General features: G+C 46.5%; 1 protein-coding gene across 3 annotated transcripts; it reads left to right on the forward strand.

Moving 5' to 3' along the window:
* The first annotated feature begins 362 nt into the window (after window positions 1-362).
* LOC117434839 (uncharacterized) lies at window positions 363-18,005 on the forward strand. Of its 3 annotated transcripts, none has more exons than XM_059003156.1 (2): window positions 363-478; window positions 15,928-18,005. In XM_059003156.1, exon 2 carries the CDS (start codon window positions 15,928-15,930, stop codon window positions 17,050-17,052), a length of 1,125 nt encoding a protein of 374 aa, XP_058859139.1. In that variant the 5' UTR covers window positions 363-478; the 3' UTR covers window positions 17,053-18,005. The 3 variants fall into 3 exon arrangements, with proteins under 3 accessions (XP_058859139.1, XP_058859140.1, XP_033913402.2); XM_059003157.1 differs by having other exon boundaries at window positions 363-459; XM_034057511.3 differs by lacking the exon at window positions 363-478 and adding an exon at window positions 13,323-13,594.
* Window positions 18,006-24,422: the final 6,417 nt, after the last annotated feature.

The raw sequence follows: 24,422 nt of genomic DNA on the forward strand, positions 1-24,422 counted from the left end.
GTATACACCGGCGGTGCTCCCCATGATCACCCACGTTGTCCCGCTCCACTTCCCTTCATACCCAGAAACCCCGCCTTCCCCATTAATGCTAGGGTTCCTGGGTTGTATAGTTTCTCAACTGGCGTCGCCATTTCTTAAAGGCGACGCCGCCCTTTCTACAATATATATATATATATATATATATATATATATATATATATATATATATATATATATATATATATATATATATATATATATATAATATAATATATATATATATATATATAAACACAAAGACACAGTGAAATAGAAAGACAGCACCAGTGTGCATTTCAATACAGACTGCTCCACACACTGCTTTACCATTCAAAGCAGGTAACTCCAAACACACAGCACTGTCCCTGTAACCCCAAAGTTGCGCAGGCGTGGAATTGATGGCTGGGGGACAGACGCCGACACTGAGCACTCCAGCTTGGGGTAATAAATCAAACAGCAAGTAAATGCATTTTCTTTAGCTTTGTATTCAGTAATTCTTACGATTGTAAGTCGCCCTGGATAAGGGCGTCTGCTAAGAAATAAATAATAATAATAATAATAATAATAATTCTTAGCGGTTCTGATAATTCTGGCGCTCACTCCTATAGACGCTGTGCCTGCAGTATGCATGTCTAGATCAGTGGTTCTCAACCTTTTTTTAGGGAAGGCACTTGAAATTATTCTGAGGCACACCACATTATATAATCTTAAAACTGTAGTTTAATCACAGATAGTATTGCTTTTTATATTACTAATTGTACATAGGCAATCAGTGCACCATGGGCACTGCATTCCCAACAGGCAAATCATTACTGACAAAAATAATAAAAAATACCATTATACACTTATCGGTGCAATTGCAACGGACCATCTGAATCAGATTGGTGATTGAGGTTTAAACTGTATTTAAACCTCAGGTTTAAACTTCAGATTGTCTGCTGGAATTGCACCATCATGTTTCAGGATAATGTATCCATGTTTTTGACTAAAGACATGGACTAATATGTAACAAATGACAATCTTAAACTTTGCAATGAGCACTCCTATTCAAATCGAGAACAAAACACTTAGTATAAAACAAACAACTGATTTAAGCTAATATAGCATTGTGTTCATTTTAAATTATTAATCAAACTATTAATTCAACTAAAAACTAGTTTAACCTCTTCAATTTATGTTGCTAATTAGGCATTATAAAAGCCAAGAAAAACCATGTCAGAATGCTCAAAACTGAAAGCATTGTCCTTAACACGGTAAGCATCCATATATATATATATATATATATATATAAACTTTAAGATAAATTATTTCAATGAAAAAACGTTTATCAACAATATACGCTCAAACTGTAAGATTGAAGTGAAATTAAAAACAATTGGTTGACAAAAGTGTTGTGCGTGCTGAATAGCAATTGTCATAATAGTCTGTTGTGAAAGACAAAAAAAAAAAATATCAGTGTGACACCTGTGCCTGTTTTGTGGCACAGAGGTGTTTAATCCTTGGGGGAATCGTTGACAGTGACACTCGGAGTTCTTGTGCCACAGATCGCAGCCACTCTCTTTGTTTGTTCTTGATGTAAGTAAGGCTTGAAAAACTGAACTCTCACATGTAAGTTGTCGAAAATTGCTTGTCGCTATAGTTGTAGCTGATTATTATATTTTTTTTAATATACAATACAAATGCGTGTGTATGATGAGTTAATTAAGAACATAAGAACATAAGAAAGTTTACAAACGAGAGGAGGCCATTCAGCCCATCTTGCTCGTTTGGTTGTTAGTAGCTTATTGATCCCAGAATCTCATCAAGCAGCTTCTTGAAGGATCCCATGGTGTCAGCTTCAACATCATTACTGGGGAGTTGGTTCCAGACCCTCACAATTCTCTGTGTAAAAAAGTGCCTCCTATTTTCTGTTCTGAATGCCCCTTTATCTAATCTCCATTTGTGACCCCTGGTCCTTTTTTCTTTTTTCAAGTCAAAGAAGTCCCCCGGGTTGACATTGTCTATACCTTTTAGGATTTTGAATGTTTGAATCAGATCGCCGCGTAGTCTTCTTTGTTCAAGACTGAATAGATTCAATTGTTTTAGCCTGTCTGCATACGACATGCCTTTTAAACCTGGGATAATTCTGGTTGCTCTTCTTTGCACTCTTTCTAGAGCAGCAATATCCTTTTTGTAACGAGGTGACCAGAACTGAACACAATATTCTAGGTGAGGTCTTACTAATGCATTGTAGAGTTTTAACATTACTTCCCTTGATTTAAATTCAACACTTCTCACAATATATCCAAGCATCTTGTTAGCCTTTTTTATAGCTTCCCCACATTGTCTAGATGAAGACATTTCTGAGTCAACATAAACTCCTAGGTGTTTTTCATAGTTCCCTTCTTCAATTTCACTATCTCCCATATGATATTTATAATGCACATTTTTATTGCCCACATGCAATACTTTACACTTTTCTCTATTAAATTGAATTTGCCATGTGTCTGCCCAGTTCTGAATGCTGTCTAGATCATTTTGAATGACCTTTGCTGCTTCAACAGTGTTTGCCACTCCTCCTATTTTTGTGTTGTCTGCAAATTTAACGAGTTTGCTTACTATACCAGAATCTAAATCATTAATGTAGATTAGGAATAATACTGATCCCTGTGGTACACCACTGGTTACCTCGCTCCATTTTGAGGTTTCTCCTCTAATCAGTACTTTCTGTTTTCTACCTGTTAACCACTCCCTAATCCATGTGCATGCATTTCCTTGAATCCCTACTGCGTTCAGTTTGAGAATTAATCTTTTATGCAGGACTTTGTCAAAAGCTTTCTGGAAATCTAAATAAACCATGTTGTATGCTTTGCAATTATCCATTTTCAATGTTGCATCCTCAAAAAAGTCAAGTAGGTTAGTTAGACATGATCTCCCTTTCCTAAAACCATGAAGACTGTCTCCCAGGATATTGTTACCATATAGGTAATTTTCCATTTTGGATCTTATTATAGTTTCCATAAGTTTACATATAATAGAAGTCAGGCTTACGGTCTGTAGTTACCTGGTTCGGTTTTGTCTCCCTTTTTGTGGATCGGTATTACGTTTGCTATTTTCCAGTCTGTTGGTACAACCCCTGTGTCAAGAGACTGTTGCATGATCTTGGTTAGCGGTTTGTAAATAACTTCTTTCATTTCTTTGAGTACTATTGGGAGGATCTCATCTGGCCCAGGGGATTTGTTTATTTTAAGAGCTCCTAATCCCTTTAACACTTCTGCCTCTGTATGCTAAAGTTATTTAAAACTGGATAGGAACAGGTCGACATGTGGGGCATGTTGTCTGTGTCCTCCTTTGTAAAAATCTGTGAAAAGTAATCATTTAATATATTTGCTATTTTTTTCTCTTCGTCTATGATTTTGCCATTTGTGTCTCTTAGACATCGAACCTCCTCTTTGAATGTTCTCTTGCTGTTGTAATATTGGAAAAACATTTTGGAATTGGTTTCAGCCCCCTTAGCAATATTGATTTCTATCTCTCTCTTGCCTTTCTAACTTCCTTTTTGACTTGTGTTTGCAGTTCCAAGTACTCTTTCTGTGTGCTTTGTTTTTGGTCCCTTTTAAACGCTCTGTAAAGTGCCTTTTTTCGCTGAATATTTTTTTTAATTGATCTATTAAACCATTTTGGCCTTTTTGTTTTAGATTTAGATTTGTCTACTTTTGGGATGTAATTGTTTTGCGCATCTAGTATTACATTTTTAAAAAACAGCCATCCTTTTTCTGTGGATGTTCTCTCTATTTTACTCCAATCTACTTCTGTTAGTCTCTGTTTCAAACCTTCGTAGTTTGCTTTTCTAAAATTGTAAACCTTAGCTTTAGTCATTACTTTTGGGGTTTTAAAAAATATTTCAAATGAGACCATGTTGTGGTCTGAGTTTGCCAATGGCTCTCTGACCTCTGTTTTAGTTATTCTGTCTTCATTATTTGAAAAGACTAAATCAAGGCATGCCTCCCCTCTAGTCGGTGCCTTGACAAATTGCGTTAGGAAGCAGTCATTTGTCATTTCCACCATTTCAATTTCGTCCGTCGTGCTCCCCACCGGGTTCTCCAATTTTATACAGGGGAAGTTGAAATCCCGCATTAGTATGGCTTCTCCTTTTCTACACGCATTTCGAATGTCATTGTACAACAGATTATTTTGCTCAGCGTCTGAATTTGGCGGTCTATAGCATGCTCCTATTATTATGCCCTTTGAATTTGTGTCCATTATTCTGACCGAGATTGATTCTGCATTGTTTTCTTTGTCCTGATTTAACACCTGGGCTTCAAGACTATTTCTTATGTATAGCGCTACCCCTCCGCCTCTTCTGTCCTGTCTGTCTTTCCTATATAGTGTGTTCCCACTAATAATATATTCGTCTCCATCACTCTCAGACAACCAAGTTTCTGTAACACCTATCACATCGTAGTTACTTGTTAGTGCAGTAGCTTCAAGTTCTAACATTTTGTTTCTGAGACTTCTAGCATTAAGATAAATACATTTAACAGTGGTCTTACCTGAGTTGTTGCCCTTGTTTTGATGTAGTCTCCCTTCTGTTTTTTTGTTTCCTCCCCATTTCCTTTCTAGTTTAAATGCTTCTGTACCACCTGAAGGATCCTTTCTCTGAGTAGATTGGTTCCCTTTTTGTTTAAGTGCAGTCCGTCCCACCTGTATAGATAGTCCTTGTGAGCAACATTGTATTAGCTAACGTTAGCTACGTATTTCAAACGTGTATGAGGGCTTAATGTAAATGTAACGTTTGCTAACTAACTAGGCTAACGTTAGCTAGCTAGCTAACAGTAATGTTTTCATTTTTTTCCACGGAACACCGGTTGAGAAATAATGGTCTAGATTAACCATTCAGCAGAATGAGGCAACAAACACGGCAGTACAGACATGAAGTTACTGTTTTATATCACTTCAGTGTCTGAGCAAGTTGTTGTATTGTAAGCAGTTCAGTATGGTAGCAACCATCCTGCTTCTGAAGTGGCTCCAGCAATTGTATTTGGCGACCAATTTGTTTTGGCCTAGGAGCCATTGGCTCCTAAGGCAAAGAGTTTGTCTGGAGCCCTGGTGTGTGAGACGTGTTTGCCGTGCCATGGAGGCAGTGAGTCTGAATGCTGGGCGTCCAGCACAAGCCCTCGTCAGAGACACTCGGTACACAAGGACCTTCACTAGGCGCTCTGTTCAGGAGTATTCTTCTGTAATACTAAGAGCGAATGCAGTTCAGCACCAGAGGAGTTGACGTGTTTTCCTCTTACAAAGAGATAACAGACATTTAGAGACTACCAAGGAACGCCTTGGCAACACAGTCATGTCTTCCATTAGTCTGCCTTGCAGTCATTTATAAAAAACAACAGCAACTTTGCTTTACTTCAAACTGCAAAAGGCATTACGCTCATCTCCATACGCACACCGCTAAAAGCTAGCGCGTGTTGCGATGGCAACGCCTGCTCTGAGGAAACTAAAGAGACAGGACCTCAAGCTAAGGGGTCTGATGCAGCACCACGCAGGGGTCCGGTCAAAGAGAGGGTCACAAAACAATTCCATCAATCTCACCTGGTTGTACCTCAGCTACACAGCTCTCGACAGTGCAGTTTTGAAAGAAACACGTAAAACATGGTCTCTGGTACTGCACAGGGTTAAATAAAGATCTCAGTTTGCATGCCCTGCTCTCAGGAAACCTCTTACACTTACACTTCCAAGGTCATTTCTCCTTGGCTGTGTCTTCCGGGTCAAAGCATGACGCTGAAAGCATGTCTACGGGGGGAAGCAGCTGGTCGCTTAATGACAGGAAAGAAGCCGTTGAAGCTGGAAAGTGCAGCCCTGTCTGAAAGCATGGATGGCAAACCTAGTGAAGTCGCTGATCTCTTGTGTTAAAATAAAACTACACGCTTCCTTTTAAACACCTGAGATCTCCTGTCTAGCTAAAGGAACATTTTAGGAATCATTGGTTTCTTGGGTTCTCTGAATGTAAGAAGGAGGCTGGCTGACATTTCTTCAATATCACAGCATGGGAGACAGGACTGCTCTCTTCAGTATCACAGGGAGACAGCTCTGCTCTCTTCAGTATCACAGGGAGACAGGACTGCTCTCTTCAGTATCACAGGGAGACAGGACTGCTCTCTTCAGTATCATAGGGAGACAGCTCTGCTCTCTTCAGTATCACAGGGAGACAGGACTGCTCTCTTCAGTATCACAGGGAGACAGGACTGCTCTCTTCAGTATCACAGGGAGACAGGACTGCTCTCTTCAGTATCACAGGGAGACAGGACTGCTCTCTTCAGTATCACAGGGAGACAGGACTGCTCTCTTCAGTATCATAGGGAGACAGCTCTGCTCTCTTCAGTATCACAGGGAGACAGGACTGCTCTCTTCAGTATCACAGGGAGACAGCTCTGCTCTCTCCAGTATCACAGGGAGACAGGACTGCTCTCTTCAGTATCACAGGGAGACAGCTCTGCTCTCTTCAGTATCACAGGGAGACAGCTCTGCTCTCTCCAGTATCACAGGGAGACAGCTCTGCTCTCTTCAGTATCACAGGGAGACAGGACTGCTCTCTTCAGTATCACAGGGAGACAGCTCTGCTCTCTTCAGTATCACAGGGAGACAGCTCTGCTCTCTCCAGTATCACAGGGAGACAGGACTGCTCTCTTCAGTATCACAGGGAGACAGCTCTGCTCTCTTCAGTGTCACAGGGAGACAGGACTGCTCTCTTCAGTATCACAGGGAGACAGCTCTGCTCTCTTCAGTATCACAGGGAGACAGCTCTGCTCTCTTCAGTGTCACAGGGAGACAGGACTGCTCTCTTCAGTGTCACAGGGAGACAGGACTGCTCTCTTCAGTATCACAGGGAGACAGCTCTGCTCTCTTCAGTATCACAGGGAGACAGCTCTGCTCTCTTCAGTATCACAGGGAGACAGCTCTGCTCTCTTCAGTGTCACAGGGAGACAGGACTGCTCTCTTCAGTGTCACAGGGAGACAGGACTGCTCTCTTCAGTATCACAGGGAGACAGCTCTGCTCTCTTCAGTATCACAGGGAGACAGCTCTGCTCTCTTCAGTATCACAGGGAGACAGGACTGCTCTCTTCAGTATCACAGGGAGACAGCTCTGCTCTCTTCAGTGTCACAGGGAGACAGGACTGCTCTCTTCAGTATCACAGGGAGACAGCTCTGCTCTCTTCAGTGTCACAGGGAGACAGGACTGCTCTCTTCAGTGTCACAGGGAGACAGGACTGCTCTCTTCAGTATCACAGGGAGACAGGACTGCTCTCTTCAGTATTACAGACAGCTCTGCTCTCTTCAGTATCACAGGGAGACAGCTCTGCTCTCTTCAGTGTCACAGGGAGACAGCTCTGCTCTCTTCAGTATCACAGGGAGACAGGACTGCTCTCTTCAGTATCACAGGGAGACAGCTCTGCTCTCTTCAGTATCACGGAGACAGCTCTGCTCTCTTCAGTATCACAGGGAGACAGCTCTGCTCTCTTCAGTGTCACAGGGAGACAGGACTGCTCTCTTCAGTATCACAGGGAGACAGGACTGCTCTCTTCAGTATCACAGGGAGACAGCTCTGCTCTCTTCAGTATCACAGGGAGACAGGACTGCTCTCTTCAGTATCACAGGGAGACAGCTCTGCTCTCTTCAGTATCACAGGGAGACAGCTCTGCTCTCTTCAGTATCACAGGGAGACAGCTCTGCTCTCTTCAGTGTCACAGGGAGACAGGACTGCTCTCTTCAGTATCACAGGGAGACAGCTCTGCTCTCTTCAGTATCACAGGGAGACAGGACTGCTCTCTTCAGTATCACAGGGAGACAGGACTGCTCTCTTCAGTATTACAGACAGCTCTGCTCTCTTCAGTATCACAGGGAGACAGCTCTGCTCTCTTCAGTATCACAGGGAGACAGCTCTGCTCTCTTCAGTGTCACAGGGAGACAGCTCTGCTCTCTTCAGTATCACAGGGAGACAGCTCTGCTCTCTTCAGTATCACAGGGAGACAGCTCTGCTCTCTTCAGTGTCACAGGGAGACAGGACTGCTCTCTTCAGTATCACAGGGAGACAGCTCTGCTCTCTTCAGTATCACAGGGAGACAGGACTGCTCTCTTCAGTATCACAGGGAGACAGCTCTGCTCTCTTCAGTATCACAGGGAGACAGGACTGCTCTCTTCAGTATCACAGGGAGACAGGACTGCTCTCTTCAATATTACAGACAGCTCTGCTCTCTTCAGTATCACAGGGAGACAGCTCTGCTCTCTTCAGTGTCACAGGGAGACAGCTCTGCTCTCTTCAGTGTCACAGGGAGACAGGACTGCTCTCTTCAGTATCACAGGGAGACAGGACTGCTCTCTTCAGTATCACAGGGAGACAGCTCTGCTCTCTTCAGTATCACAGGGAGACAGCTCTGCTCTCTTCAGTGTCACAGGGAGACAGGACTGCTCTCTTCAGTATCACAGGGAGACAGCTCTGCTCTCTTCAGTATCACAGGGAGACAGCTCTGCTCTCTTCAGTGTCACAGGGAGACAGGACTGCTCTCTTCAGTATCACAGGGAGACAGGACTGCTCTCTTCAGTATCACAGGGAGACAGCTCTGCTCTCTTCAGTGTCACAGGGAGACAGGACTGCTCTCTTCAATATCACAGGGAGACAGGACTGCTCTCTTCAGTATCACAGGGAGACAGCTCTGCTCTCTTCAGTATCACAGGGAGACAGCTCTGCTCTCTTCAGTGTCACAGGGAGACAGGACTGCTCTCTTCAATATCACAGGGAGACAGCTCTGCTCTCTTCAGTATCACAGGGAGACAGGACTGCTCTCTTCAGTATCACAGGGAGACAGCTCTGCTCTCTTCAGTATCACAGGGAGACAGCTCTGCTCTCTTCAGTATCACAGGGAGACAGGACTGCTCTCTTCAGTATCACAGGGAGACAGGACTGCTCTCTTCAGTATCACAGGGAGACAGCTCTGCTCTCTTCAGTATCACAGGGAGACAGGACTGCTCTCTTCAGTATCACAGGGAGACAGGACTGCTCTCTTCAGTATCACAGGGAGACAGGACTGCTCTCTTCAGTATCACAGGGAGACAGCTCTGCTCTCTTCAGTATCACAGGGAGACAGCTCTGCTCTCTTCAGTGTCACAGGGAGACAGCTCTGCTCTCTTCAGTATCACAGGGAGACAGGACTGCTCTCTTCAGTATCACAGGGAGACAGCTCTGCTCTCTTCAGTATCACAGGGAGACAGGACTGCTCTCTTCAGTATCACAGGGAGACAGGACTGCTCTCTTCAGTATCACAGGGAGACAGCTCTGCTCTCTTCAGTATCACAGGGAGACAGCTCTGCTCTCTTCAGTGTCACAGGGAGACAGCTCTGCTCTCTTCAGTATCACAGGGAGACAGGACTGCTCTCTTCAGTATCACAGGGAGACAGCTCTGCTCTCTTCAGTGTCACAGGGAGACAGGACTGCTCTCTTCAGTATCACAGGGAGACAGCTCTGCTCTCTTCAGTGTCACAGGGAGACAGGACTGCTCTCTTCAGTGTCACAGGGAGACAGGACTGCTCTCTTCAGTATCACAGGGAGACAGGACTGCTCTCTTCAGTATTACAGACAGCTCTGCTCTCTTCAGTATCACAGGGAGACAGCTCTGCTCTCTTCAGTGTCACAGGGAGACAGCTCTGCTCTCTTCAGTATCACAGGGAGACAGGACTGCTCTCTTCAGTATCACAGGGAGACAGCTCTGCTCTCTTCAGTATCACGGAGACAGCTCTGCTCTCTTCAGTATCACAGGGAGACAGCTCTGCTCTCTTCAGTGTCACAGGGAGACAGGACTGCTCTCTTCAGTATCACAGGGAGACAGGACTGCTCTCTTCAGTATCACAGGGAGACAGCTCTGCTCTCTTCAGTATCACAGGGAGACAGGACTGCTCTCTTCAGTATCACAGGGAGACAGCTCTGCTCTCTTCAGTATCACAGGGAGACAGCTCTGCTCTCTTCAGTATCACAGGGAGACAGCTCTGCTCTCTTCAGTGTCACAGGGAGACAGGACTGCTCTCTTCAGTATCACAGGGAGACAGCTCTGCTCTCTTCAGTATCACAGGGAGACAGGACTGCTCTCTTCAGTATCACAGGGAGACAGGACTGCTCTCTTCAGTATTACAGACAGCTCTGCTCTCTTCAGTATCACAGGGAGACAGCTCTGCTCTCTTCAGTATCACAGGGAGACAGCTCTGCTCTCTTCAGTGTCACAGGGAGACAGCTCTGCTCTCTTCAGTATCACAGGGAGACAGCTCTGCTCTCTTCAGTATCACAGGGAGACAGCTCTGCTCTCTTCAGTGTCACAGGGAGACAGGACTGCTCTCTTCAGTATCACAGGGAGACAGCTCTGCTCTCTTCAGTATCACAGGGAGACAGGACTGCTCTCTTCAGTATCACAGGGAGACAGCTCTGCTCTCTTCAGTATCACAGGGAGACAGGACTGCTCTCTTCAGTATCACAGGGAGACAGGACTGCTCTCTTCAATATTACAGACAGCTCTGCTCTCTTCAGTATCACAGGGAGACAGCTCTGCTCTCTTCAGTGTCACAGGGAGACAGCTCTGCTCTCTTCAGTGTCACAGGGAGACAGGACTGCTCTCTTCAGTATCACAGGGAGACAGGACTGCTCTCTTCAGTATCACAGGGAGACAGCTCTGCTCTCTTCAGTATCACAGGGAGACAGCTCTGCTCTCTTCAGTGTCACAGGGAGACAGGACTGCTCTCTTCAGTATCACAGGGAGACAGCTCTGCTCTCTTCAGTATCACAGGGAGACAGCTCTGCTCTCTTCAGTGTCACAGGGAGACAGGACTGCTCTCTTCAGTATCACAGGGAGACAGGACTGCTCTCTTCAGTATCACAGGGAGACAGCTCTGCTCTCTTCAGTGTCACAGGGAGACAGGACTGCTCTCTTCAATATCACAGGGAGACAGGACTGCTCTCTTCAGTATCACAGGGAGACAGCTCTGCTCTCTTCAGTATCACAGGGAGACAGCTCTGCTCTCTTCAGTGTCACAGGGAGACAGGACTGCTCTCTTCAATATCACAGGGAGACAGCTCTGCTCTCTTCAGTATCACAGGGAGACAGGACTGCTCTCTTCAGTATCACAGGGAGACAGCTCTGCTCTCTTCAGTATCACAGGGAGACAGCTCTGCTCTCTTCAGTATCACAGGGAGACAGGACTGCTCTCTTCAGTATCACAGGGAGACAGGACTGCTCTCTTCAGTATCACAGGGAGACAGCTCTGCTCTCTTCAGTATCACAGGGAGACAGGACTGCTCTCTTCAGTATCACAGGGAGACAGGACTGCTCTCTTCAGTATCACAGGGAGACAGGACTGCTCTCTTCAGTATCACAGGGAGACAGCTCTGCTCTCTTCAGTATCACAGGGAGACAGCTCTGCTCTCTTCAGTGTCACAGGGAGACAGCTCTGCTCTCTTCAGTATCACAGGGAGACAGGACTGCTCTCTTCAGTATCACAGGGAGACAGCTCTGCTCTCTTCAGTATCACAGGGAGACAGGACTGCTCTCTTCAGTATCACAGGGAGACAGGACTGCTCTCTTCAGTATCACAGGGAGACAGCTCTGCTCTCTTCAGTATCACAGGGAGACAGCTCTGCTCTCTTCAGTGTCACAGGGAGACAGCTCTGCTCTCTTCAGTATCACAGGGAGACAGGACTGCTCTCTTCAGTGTCACAGGGAGACAGCTCTGCTCTCTTCAGTATCACAGGGAGACAGCTCTGCTCTCTTCAGTATCACAGGGAGACAGGACTGCTCTCTTCAGTATCACAGGGAGACAGGACTGCTCTCTTCAGTATCACAGGGAGACAGCTCTGCTCTCTTCAGTATCACAGGGAGACAGCTCTGCTCTCTTCAGTGTCACAGGGAGACAGCTCTGCTCTCTTCAGTATCACAGGGAGACAGGACTGCTCTCTTCAGTGTCACAGGGAGACAGCTCTGCTCTCTTCAGTATCACAGGGAGACAGCTCTGCTCTCTTCAGTATCACAGGGAGACAGGACTGCTCTCTTCAGTATCACAGGGAGACAGGACTGCTCTCTTCAGTATCACAGGGAGACAGCTCTGCTCTCTTCAGTATCACAGGGAGACAGGACTGCTCTCTTCAGTATCACAGGGAGACAGCTCTGCTCTCTTCAGTATCACAGGGAGACAGCCCAATGCAGGGAAGCCTCTTGAGTTTGCACATTGCGCTTCGTTTGTGCCTGTGAGCAGGGGTTTAATTGGTGCATAACGGTCCGGAACTGTTTTCCGCCTCTCAGGATTCCGTTCCGGAATGGTGTTCCGCCTCTCAGGATTCCGTTCCGGAATGGTGTTCCGCCTCTCAGGATTCCGTTCTCAATCATCCCCTTCTTTTACTAATGATCAAATCAACTACATAAAAAAAATAATCTATTTGGTTCTTTTTCACTTCCATTTCTATTCTAGAACTCTTCATCCCATGATGTATAGGCACGGTCTATTCAGCATGACTGCACAGCCACAGCAACAGCTCCCCTTGAGATAACTTTGGACAATGATTAATCTTACCAAAATTATTAAAGAAAACAGTAACATTGGTGGTCTATATTCCTACTTTAGATGTAAACGGAAGTACCGTCTGTATTGCGTTGGAATTAACCTCAACCAAGGATAATAAACAGAAGGATCGGACGGACTATGGGTGCGTTCACGAGAGGCAGACTTTGCTAAATCTGCGCAGATTCTGCAAAGATTCTGAAAATTCATTGGCTACTTGCTGCGATTCTGCGCAGAATGACGAAAGTCTGCGTGTCGTGAACGCACCCCATAATTCTATGCGTTTTAAATCACAGGCGCCATTATTGGAGCCCATTAGTGTGTAGAAGTCAATGGGAGCACACGGAAAGTATATGATAAAATGCGATTGTGGTTCAAATTACCAAATGTTACTGTCCAGTGAATGATTTTATCAATAAAACATTCAACGTCATGTATTATGCAATGTTTTTTATGTTCAGATTTTCTGTTGATCTTATTTATTTATCTGATTGAATGTGTGTATAGCATGTACTCTAGCTAGCGCAGTTCAGATCAGTGACAGTTTATGAAACCCTCAGTTTTGTTGGACGTACGCAAAGCCTGCGCTGTAAAGCAGGTGCGAAACTTAAAAAAAAAAAAAAAATCTGGTTTAGTAATGTAATCAAATCAACCATTAAAAACGACAGTAAATATACAAATCCAGTAGACATTACACGAAACGCCCATTCAACGTGTTTGTTTCTGCAACAGATTTAGCAGAGTGAGCTCCCATCTAAGCCCCGCTCAGTCTGTCCGGTCCTGCTCTTTATTATCCTTGACCTCACCCGGAAACAGACCGTGTTGTGTTGTTGTTGTGAAGATGGAGGATGTGGCGGAGCTTCTCGCGGTGCTGTTTATTTGCATTGTTTTGCACGTTATGCAGTATAAGAGCCAGTCGCTGGACGCCGCCAAACAGATGCGCTCCAAACGGTGTCACCGTTTCTTTACAGAGCTGAATGCGCGGAGGAGGGCGAGGAGGAAGGTACGAAGCTGATTCAGACCCCCATTTCACCGTTCACACTAGGAAACATCCCAGTCTAGGAGGAGCGATAAGCAACTGTCGTGTCGGGAATCTCCATAAAAACGAAAAGCCTTTCCCCGCAGTAATTACAATAATATTATTAGCGTTACATGGCATCCTAGCGTAGCATCACGTATATAATTGCGTCATTGTGCTTCATGCAGTCGAATGAAACCTGCTAAGTAATGTTACGTTAACTTAACATACTGAATTAATTACACACCACTTTGTAGTTTTCCATAAAAACTGACAAATTTAAAACTGTGACGTTTCGAAACTACGACTACTATTATGGCTTCCGGTAGACTTTTGAAATGTCATTTTGGAATTTCTTTGATTACATTATGTTAAATTATTTTATTTTTTTAAATTTTGTCTCAATCATAAAATTGTAGGTGATGCAAAACTTTTGTCCAGAGTTGTACATTGGAACCTTCCTCTCAATTACAAATTGGCGGATTTGTATATAAATTAATGAACCTTTGAACCTCACAGTTACATGACAAGAATAGAAAGAAGTGTTTGAAGACTTTTAAGTGATGACTTTATTTACATGGTGCCTTACTGCCCCCCAGTGGAATCGTTGAGGAAGGGCAACACTTTGAGCCTCAGCACTCCATGCCTGTCAGTCCAAACTTCTAAACTATTTGAGGTTTAGAATCAGGATGCCTTATGAATCCAGCAATGGCTGTCCACATCTGTACTGGGGCTGTGGCTGTTTAATTTCCTAAATGATTAAACTTCAGGATTAAACATTATTTACCGTTTTACTGAGAATGTTTGTACCCTCTCAGAAAATCAATTAAATTATTATTGTATATAGCTTCTTTCATAGAAAAGCCATCAGAAAGCACTTCACAGAGGGACTCCCGAGTGGCGCATCCAGTAAAAGCACTCGCGTAGAGTGCCGGATGCGCCCTATAGTCTGGACGTCGCGAGTTTGAGTCCAGGCTATTCCTTTGCCGACCGTGGACGGGAGCTCCCAGGGGGCGGCGCACAATTGGCCGAGCGCGGCCCGGGGGGAGGGAGGGTTAGGTGGACTGGGTGTCCTCGGCTCACCACGCACCAGCGATCCCTGTAGTCTGGCCGGGCGCCTGCGGGCTTGCCTGTAAGCTGCCCAGAGCTGCATTGTCCTCCGACGCTGTAGCTCTTGGGTGGCTGCATGGTGAGTCCGCAGTGTGAAAAAAAGCGGTCGGCTGACGGCACACGTCAGTGCAGGGGTGGAAGCGGTGATCTGAGCATAATAAATTAATTGGCGATTCCAAATTGGGAGAAAATAATAAAAATAATTGGCAACGACTCAAATTTATAAAAAAAATAAAATAAAAGAAAGCATTTCACAATAAAAAGGCGTGTAAAACAAGATTGAACTGTGAAAGTATAAACGTGACATTCCCATCACGAGAAGCCCTCTACTAATTTTATAACGGCACACATACTGCGGTAAACACTAAGGCTCACCCCTCTGTTTGGCCTGCGTATCTTTGACAACAGTCATAGGGTTAAGCAAAACTCAAATGTTTAATGCAGAAGTATTTGAATGCTTTTATGAAGTGTCTAGATTAGTGTTTTTGTTCTTGTTGCTTTTGAATAACGCAGTGCTGTGAGTGTGTGTCGGCCTCTTGTTTGAATAACGCAGTGCTGTGAGTGTGTGTCGCCTCTTGTTTGAATAACGCAGTGCTGTGAGTGTGTGTCGCCTCTTGTTTGAATAACGCAGTGCTGTGAGTGTGTGTCGGCCTCTTGTTTGAATAACGCAGTGCTGTGAGTGTGTGTCGCCTCTTGTTTGAATAACGCAGTGCTGTGAGTGTGTGTCGCCTCTTGTTTGAATAACGCAGTGCTGTGAGTGTGTGTCGCCTCTTGTTTGAATAACGCAGTGCTGTGAGTGTGTGTCGCCTCTTGTTTGAATAACGCAGTGCTGTGAGTGTGTGTCGCCTCTTGTTTGAATAACGCAGTGCTGTGGGTGTGTGTCGCCTCTTGTTTGAATAACGCAGTGCTGTGAGTGTGTGTCGCCTCTTGTTTGAATAACGCAGTGCTGTGAGTGTGTGTCGCCTCTTGTTTGAATAACGCAGTGCTGTGAGTGTGTGTCGCCTCTTGTTTGAATAACGCAGTGCTGTGAGTGTGTGTCGCCTCTTGTTTGAATAACGCAGTGCTGTGGGTGTGTGTCGCCTCTTGTTTGAATAACGCAGTGCTGTGAGTGTGTGTCGCCTCTTGTTTGAATAACGCAGTGCTGTGAGTGTGTGTCGCCTCTGTTGCCAGTGAGTGCTGATTGCTTCTCTTGCTTTGCCGTGCTGCAGATGCTGCTGGGGATCCTGCCCAAGCCTCGCAGGTCTCCGGTGGTGTGGGCGAGGGAGCGCAGCACGGAGTGGTGGCAGGAGACGGTGCTCGGCTGCTTCACGGAGATCGACTGGCTGGAGAACTTCCGCATGAAGAAGAGCACTTTCTTCTACATCGTCTCCGAGCTGCAGCCGCTGCTGGAGCACCAGAAGACCAAGTTCAGAGACCCGGTGAGCGTGGAGAAGCGGGTTGCCATCGCGCTCTGGCGCTTCGCCACCAACCTGGAGTACCGCAGCATCGGCCAGCGCTTCGGCGTGAGCCGCACCACGGTGTACCGCTGCGTCCGGGACGTCTGCCTGGCCATCACCAGGGTGCTGAAGCCCAAGTTCCTCAGCAAGCCCACCGAGGCTGACTTCAAGAGAGCCAGCGAGGGATTCCGAGAGATCTGCGGGCTCCCAATGTGTGCTGGAGCCGTCGACTGCACCCACATCCCCATCATCGGACCTGAGGAGAACCACGCAGACTACTACAACGCCCAGGGCTGGCATTCCGTGGTGCTGCAGGGCATCGTGGATCACAGGGGCAGGTTCTGGGACGTGTCTGTGGGGCACCCCGGCAACACCCACGACTCCCATGCCCTGCGCATGTCCAGCATGTGGCAGAAGGCCAGCAGTGGAACGCTGTTCCCCAGCCACAGCGAGGAGCTGTGTGGCTGCACGCTGAGCTACATGATTGCTGGGGACTCGGGGTACCCTCTCAAGCCCTGGCTCATGAGACCCTACTCCGGCAGGGAGGAGCTGACGGCCCCCCAGCGCGACTTCAACGCCAGGCTGGGCAGGGCTCACGCGGTGGCGGAAGGGGCTTTTGGGAGGCTGAAGGGGAGGTGGAGGTGTCTCCTGAAGCGGAACGACTGCCAGCTCCACATCCTGTCCAGCCTGCTGCGCGCCTGCTGCATTCTGCACAACATCTGCGAGGCCAGCGAGGACCGCTTCTTCCTGGACTGGCTGGAGAGCGACAAGGCAGAGGACTTCCCTCAGCCCATGTGTCAAGCTCAGGACCGGGGGGAGGAGGAGGAGTCTGAACCCATCAGGAGAGCGCTGTGCCAGTATCTCAGCTCAGGACTGGGGGAGGGAGGAGGAGTCTGAACCCATCAGGAGAGCGCTGTGCCAGTATCTCAGCTCTGAACCCATCAGGAGAGCGCTGTGCCAGTATCTCAGCTCAGGACGAGGAGGGAGGAGGAGTCTGAACCCATCAGGAGAGCGCTGTGCCAGTATCTCAGCTCTGAACCCATCAGGACAGCGCTGTGCCAGTATCTCAGCTCTGAACCCATCAGGAGAGCGCAGTGCCAGTATCTCAGCTCTGAACCCATCAGGAGAGCGCTGTGCCAGTATCTCAGCTCTGAACCCATCAGGAGAGCGCTGTGCCAGTACCTCAGCTCTGAACCCATCAGGACAGCGCTGTGCCAGTATCTTAGTACCATGTGACTCCAGTCCTGGCATTCACAACATGCTTAGGTTATTGAATTGACCGACGATCACAATCAACCGCCTGGTAACCCTCTGAATGAACTGATCGCTCGTCTCATCACAGCATGGCTAAGGCATTGCAGCGAGTCCGTAGGGCCACTAGCTGGAGTTGCTCATGTAGCTAAAAGGGAGGCACAATTTATCAATGATTTATAAACTCTATTTGAGTAATGTGATTGGGGGTAATTCTAAACCCAGGACTGGATGCAGAGCTTGTAATGCTAGGTGTGTGCCCGTGGGACCTGCAGGAACCAACATGCTGTCATTCACTGTCACTGTTAGAGAGTGTTCCCCTGGGAGAGCTCCACAAGTTTACATTGAATTGGGTTCATTCACCCCAGGAGGTACACAAGGAATTGAGCATTTGTACAAAAAACTGACACAAGGAAGCTGACAATTTGGATGGCTAGATCCAACCTGTCAGTACATTTGAACCCTGTTTCGTGCATCACCTCATCATTTGTATTTGTGGGACACATGGGTCCCTTGTAGCTTAAAGGGTTAAGGATAGTCATTGTTATATTTTATGTAAATAATAACTGGAAATTTAATTAAATATGTTTTTTTTCTTATTGAATAATCTAGATTTGTGGGTTAGATTGGCACATTCTGGTAAAGGTGCTCCGCGTGGAGCGCAGGATGCACCCTATATCCTGGGGGTCACCGGTTTGAGTCCAGGCTATTCCATTGCCGACCGTGGACGGGAGCTCCAAAGGGGGGGCTTAGGTCGGCCAGGGTGTCCTCGGCTCACCGTGCACCAGCGACTCCTGTAGTCTGGCCAGGCGCCTGCGGGCTTGCCTGTAAGATGCCCAGACCTGCGTTGTCCTCCGACGCTGTAGCTCTGAGGTGGCTTGCATGGCGGGCCTGCAGTGTGAAAAGAAGCGATCGGCTGACGGAAAAGCAGCAGATCAGATTCTGTAAACTGTACACAGGTCCCACATGTACTTCACTGGAGGTGTTTTAAAGTGGAGGGATCCCTGTGAACTGAGCATGTGCAATGTGGAGTCACGTGACTGTACCCCACTGATCTATAAACACTAAATCGCACATGACACTGTCAGGCTATGGCAAGGGTTGAAGTTTGAAGCAGCCATCTTAGCACACCCAACAAAACCTCTCCTGCTGTAGTTTGTGTATTAAATTCTCTCTTCATTTAAACCATTTAAACGCTGTTCAGCCTTTGCCTGCAGTAAGTATTCATTTTAGGTTCATAAGGTATCAGTTAAAATAATGTTATTGACTTTAAATATATATATAAATACTACTGTTGTAGTATTTATATATACAGAAAAAAAAAAGTCTAAATTATATTGGTTTCAATAAAACGCTCCCAACTCAGTAATGAACTTTTCCCCATCTTCATTGAAGAAGTGTAAAGAGTCATACACACAGCAAACGTATGAAAATGCATTTTATTTTTAAGAAATTTTGTATGCAGGGAGACTTGTCAGGTATGTCTCTAAGCAGTAAGAAATCAACAATAAGCGCTATACAACGCTATGTAAGCAATGTGTGCGGCTGCAGAACTTGGGTGTGGTAAGATGGCTGCAGTGTTTACAGATCAGTGCTGTACTCCTGAATTAAGACTGGAGGAGCAGTCTCCCTTTACAGTGGGTCTCTTCAGCCACTAGGGGGCACAGTACTACAAAGACATGCACACGTACACACACTTGTTGTTTTCTCCCTGAACTACAGCTATGGACAAAAGTTTTGCTTCACCCAGGGGCTCCCGAGTGGCGCATCCAGTAGAGGCGCTCCGTGTGGAGTGCAGGATGTGCTCTATAGTGTGTACGTCACGAGTTCGAGTCCAGGCTATTCCTTTGCTGACCGAGGACGGGAGCTCCCAGGGGGCAGCGCCCGGGGTGGGGGTGGGTTAGGCTCACCGCGCACCAGCGACCCCTGTGGTCTGGCCGGGCGCCTGCAGGCTTTCCTGTAAGTTGCCCGAGAGCTGCGTTGTCTTCTGACGCTGTAGCTCTTGGGTGGCTGCACGGTGAGTCTGCAGTGTGTAAAGAAGTGGTCGGCTGACGGCACATGTTTTGGGGGACTGTGTGTTCGTCTTCGCCGCTCCCGAGTCAGCGCAGGGGTGGTAGTGGTGAGCTGAGCCTAAAAATAATTGACCATTCCAAATTGGGAGAAAATAATAAAAAAAAAAAAAATTGGCAACAACTAAATTTAAAAAAAAAAAAAGTTTTGCTTCACCCTAATAATTAACACATTTTGCTTCATAAAGTCGAATGAAACCTGCCGAATAATGTTACGTTAACATATTGAATTACACACCGCTCTTTGTAGTTTTCCCATATACTTAACGGAAAACTGACAACAATTGAAAAATGATACTGTACTATTGTGGCTTCCGGTAGACTTTTGTAATATAATTTTGTAGTTTCTTTGATTACATGATGTTAAATAAAATATCTAAATTATGTTCACGTAGTTGATCTCAATCCTAAAATTCTAGGTGATGCAAAACTTTTGGCCATTGCTGTACAGTGGACTGCATTGGGGAGCACCCTGCAGGACCTAGTAGCTGCTGTCTGAACACACCCCCAGCACACTGCAGGACCTGGTAGCTGCTGTTTTTGCTCCTGTATGTTGTCGATTATTCATGTTGCTTAGCTGCAATGTGGTCCAGTGTTAAAGAAAAACACAAACACACATACACAAACACCCCCCCACACATACACACACACACACCCACACATACACAACCCCCCCCCCCCCCCCCCGACATACACACACACACACACAGATAGTCTGCAGCATTTAAACTGCTATTTAGATCCATGTGTTTTTCATTGTGATGGCACAGTTGTGTTCCTGTCTCTACAGAACGTCTTGCTGGATTACATCCCAAACCTGACATGACATTCCGTCCCGGCCTCTCAGCGCAGAGACTGGGGAGTGTTCTGAATTGGGTGCTGGCTTTGTGCTGGCCAGGCTGCAAGCCTCCAGAGGTGATAGGTTTCAGAGCTAGTGAATGAGTCCACTGCACCACAGCCCCCTGTCCACCACTTCAATCAGGACACTCCTCCTCTGCACCACATCCCCCTGTCCACCACTTCAATCAGGACGCTGCACAGCACCACAGCCCCCTGTCCACCACTTCAATCAGGGTACTCCACTGCACCACAGCCCCCTGTCCACCACTTCAATCAGGACACTCCTCCTCTGCACCACAGCCCCCTCTCCACCACTTCAATCAGGACGCTGCACAGCACCACAGCCCCCTGTCCACCACTTCAATCAGGACGCTGCACAGCACCACAGCCCCCTGTCCACCACTTCAATCAGGACACTCCTCCACTGCACCACAGCCCCATGTCCACCACTTCAATCAGGACACTGCACAGCACCACAGCCCCCTGTCCACCACTTCAATCAGGACACTCCTCCACTGCACCACAGCCCCCTGTCCACCACTTCAATCAGGACACTGCACGGCACCACAGCCCCCTATCCACCACTTCAATCAAGGTACTCCACTGCACCACAGCCCCCTGTCCACCACTTCAATCAGGACACTCCTCCACTGCACCACAGCCCCCTGTCCACCACTTCAATCAGGACATTCCTCCACAGCACCACAGCCCCCTGTCCACCACTTCAATCAGGACACTGCACGGCACCACAGCCCCCTATCCACCACTTCAATCAGGGTACTCCACTGCACCACAGCCCCCTGTCCACCACTTCAATCAGGACATTCCTCCACTGCACCACAGCCCCCTATCCACCACTTCAATCAGGACACTCCTCCACTGCACCACAGCCCCCTGTCCACCACTTCAATCAGGACACTGCACGGCACCACAGCCCCCTGTCCACCACTTCAATCAGGACACTGCACAGCACCACAGCCCCCTGTCCACCACTTCAATCAGGACACTCCTCCACTGCACCACAGCCCCCTGTCCACCTCTTCAATCAGGACACTCCTCCACTGCACCACAGCCCCCTGTCCACCACTTCAATCAGGGTACTCCACTGCACCACAGCCCCCTATCCACCACTTCAATCACGACACTCCTCCACTGCACCACAGCCCCCTATCCACCACTTCAATCAGGACACTCCTCCTCTGCACCACAGCCCCCTGTCCACCACTTCAATCAGGACGTTGCACAGCACCACAGCCCCCTGTCCACCACTTCAATCAGGACGTTGCACAGCACCACAGCCCCCTGTCCACCACTTCAATCAGGGTACTCCACTGCACCACAGCCCCTTGTCCACCACTTCAATCAGGACGCTGCACAGCACCACAGCCCCCTGTCCACCACTTCAATCAGGGTACTCCACTGCACCACAGCCCCTTGTCCACCACTTCAATCAGGACGCTGCACAGCACCACAGCCCCCTGTCCACCACTTCAATCAGGACACTCCTCCACTGCACCACAGCCCCCTGTCCACCACTTCAATCAGGACACTGCACGGCACCACAGCCCCCTGTCCACCACTTCAATCAGGACACTGCACGGCACCACAGCCCCCTATCCACCACTTCAATCAGGACGCTCCATCGCAGGGCACTGCCACACGCTAGAGACCTTGAAAAAAACATTGAAAAGGTAAATAAATCTGTGAGTGAAGGACTTGGCATGTTTAAAATAATGATAATAAAGGCACTGTTTACCTGTTTGTAATCACAGATTAGAGGCGGTGATTAGCGGCTGGTCGCTGACCTTGTCTGGACGGTCTGCTTCCTCCTAATAAGGGTTCTGTTGCTGAAGTAAGTAAATACATGAACAGCACCCTCAGTGAGACCAGCGCTAGCGGTTTGATAATGGCTAGCGCCACTGGAAGGGACTGGAACAGGGAGAGTTTGCTCCTTTACGTGTAGAAAGCTGAAGAGAAACATCTTTACTGTCAGTTTCATTATTGTCAGATACCAGGGAAGCTGTATCTCATCCCCAGACTCTAAACAGGACTCAGCTGCCACGCTAACAGCTGTAATTACTGGCAGGATGCTGCTAGCCCTAATCTGAGAGCTTTGAAGATCTGGTATAAATCTGCTGGAATAAAAATCAATAATGTCTCAAAATAAACAACTGACATTCTGTCAGCCTCGCCTGAACTGTTTCTTACTGGTTTGAATGAAAAGCGTTCGCGGTCTGGTCTGTTGTGTGCTGTTACTTTGCTTTTTTGACACGTGTTTGTAGATTTTGATCACATCTGCATCCAATTCATAAATGTTTTTGCTTACAGGTTTTTATCTCAGAGATGTTTAGAATTGTTGTCTCTATCTAGCCACTTTAAAGCAGAGTTTTGTATTTATTTTGTTAATTAAGAGGATGTCTAATTTAATCAGAACCCCTTGGTACTAAAGGACCAGGGTTAGGGTAATGAAATATTTACTCCAGTATGTGGCTACACTGGGAATGAAACTACCATGGGGTGTATCTGTAGCAATGCCACATTCTCTGCTTCAGTTTAAGGTAATGTTCCCTTTCATTTTGTTATGTGACTGCCATCTCTAAAGCACATTGTAATGTTCCTCCAGTCTCATAATGCTGAAGCTGTTTAAAGACGGCCCTTTCTTCTGCTCGTTACTGGCTACAATGTTACAGTGTCTGGGTGGCAGGAATGTGCTCAGGATTCCCAGGAATCTCATGTGGACTGTGCAGAGCAGCTTTCCCTCATCCGAGACCGGCTCTGTAATGGAAGCCTCCCCACATATGTTTGCAATGAAGGCTGTGATGCAGTGGATAGTGCTGTGCAGCAACGCTCACTAATGCTGAACAGTGGAGAATGTGTGTTTCTGTTTTAATCCTTACATCTTACTCAAGTTTCTTATGAAATGAGGAGCAGTTAGGGCATGAGGAGGTAAACTCTAGTGCGGCACAGTGTAGAGAGAGGCAGGTTTAAAGGCACCTAGCTTGATTGGTTACTGGATACAAGATTAGGAGGAGAAATCAACAAAAAAACAGAAGGGAGACCTCATCAAAACAAGGGCAACAGCTCAGGTAAGACAGCCATTAAATGTATTTATCTAAATGCTGGAAGTATCAGAAACTAAATGTTAGAACTTGAAGCTACTGCATTAACAAGTAACTATGATGTGATAGGTGTTACATAAACTTGGTTATCCGAGAGTGATGGAGACAAATATAATATTAGTGGGTATACACTGTATAGGAAAGACAGGCAGGACAGAAGGGGTAGCGCTATACATCAAAAATAGTCTTGAAGCTCAGGTGTTAAATCTGGAAGAAAAAAACAATGCAGGATCAATATGGGTCAGAATAATGGATAAAAATTCAAAGGGCATAATAATAGGAACATGCTATAGACTGCCAAATTCAGACGCTGAGCAAAATAATCTGTTATACAATGACATTAGAAATGCGTGTAGAAAAGGAGAAGCCATACTAATGGGGGATTTCAACTTCCCCTGTATAAAATGGGAGAATCCGGTGGGGAGCACAACGGACGAAATTGAAATGGTGGAAATGACAAATGACTGCTTCCTAACGCAATTTGTCAAGGCACTGACTAGAGGGGAGGCATGCCTTGATTTAGTCTTTTCAAATAACAAAGTCAGAATAACTAAAACAGAGGTCAGAGAGCCATTGGCAAACCCAGACCACAACATGGTCTCATTTGAAGTATTTTTTAAAACCCCAAAAGTAATGACTAAAGCTAAGGTTTACAATTTTAGAAAAGCAAACTACGAAGGTATGAAACAGAGACTAACAGAAGTAGATTGGAGTAAAATAGAGAAAACATCCACTGAAAAAAATATTCAGCGAAAAAAGGCATTTTACAGAGCGTTTAAAAGGGACCAAAAACAAAGTACACAGAAAGAGTATTTGGAACTGCAAAAGCAAGTCAAAAAGGAAGTTAGAAAGGCAAGAGAGAGATAGAAATGAACATTGCTAAGGGGGCTAAAACCATTTCCAAATTCTTTTTTCCAATATTATAACAGCAAGAGGTTAAATGTCTAAGAGATACAAATGGCAAAATCACAGACGAAGAGAAAAAAAT

The sequence above is a fragment of the Acipenser ruthenus genome, chromosome 28 (genome assembly GCF_902713425.1).
Source record: "Acipenser ruthenus chromosome 28, fAciRut3.2 maternal haplotype, whole genome shotgun sequence".
NCBI lineage: Eukaryota > Metazoa > Chordata > Actinopteri > Acipenseriformes > Acipenseridae > Acipenser > Acipenser ruthenus.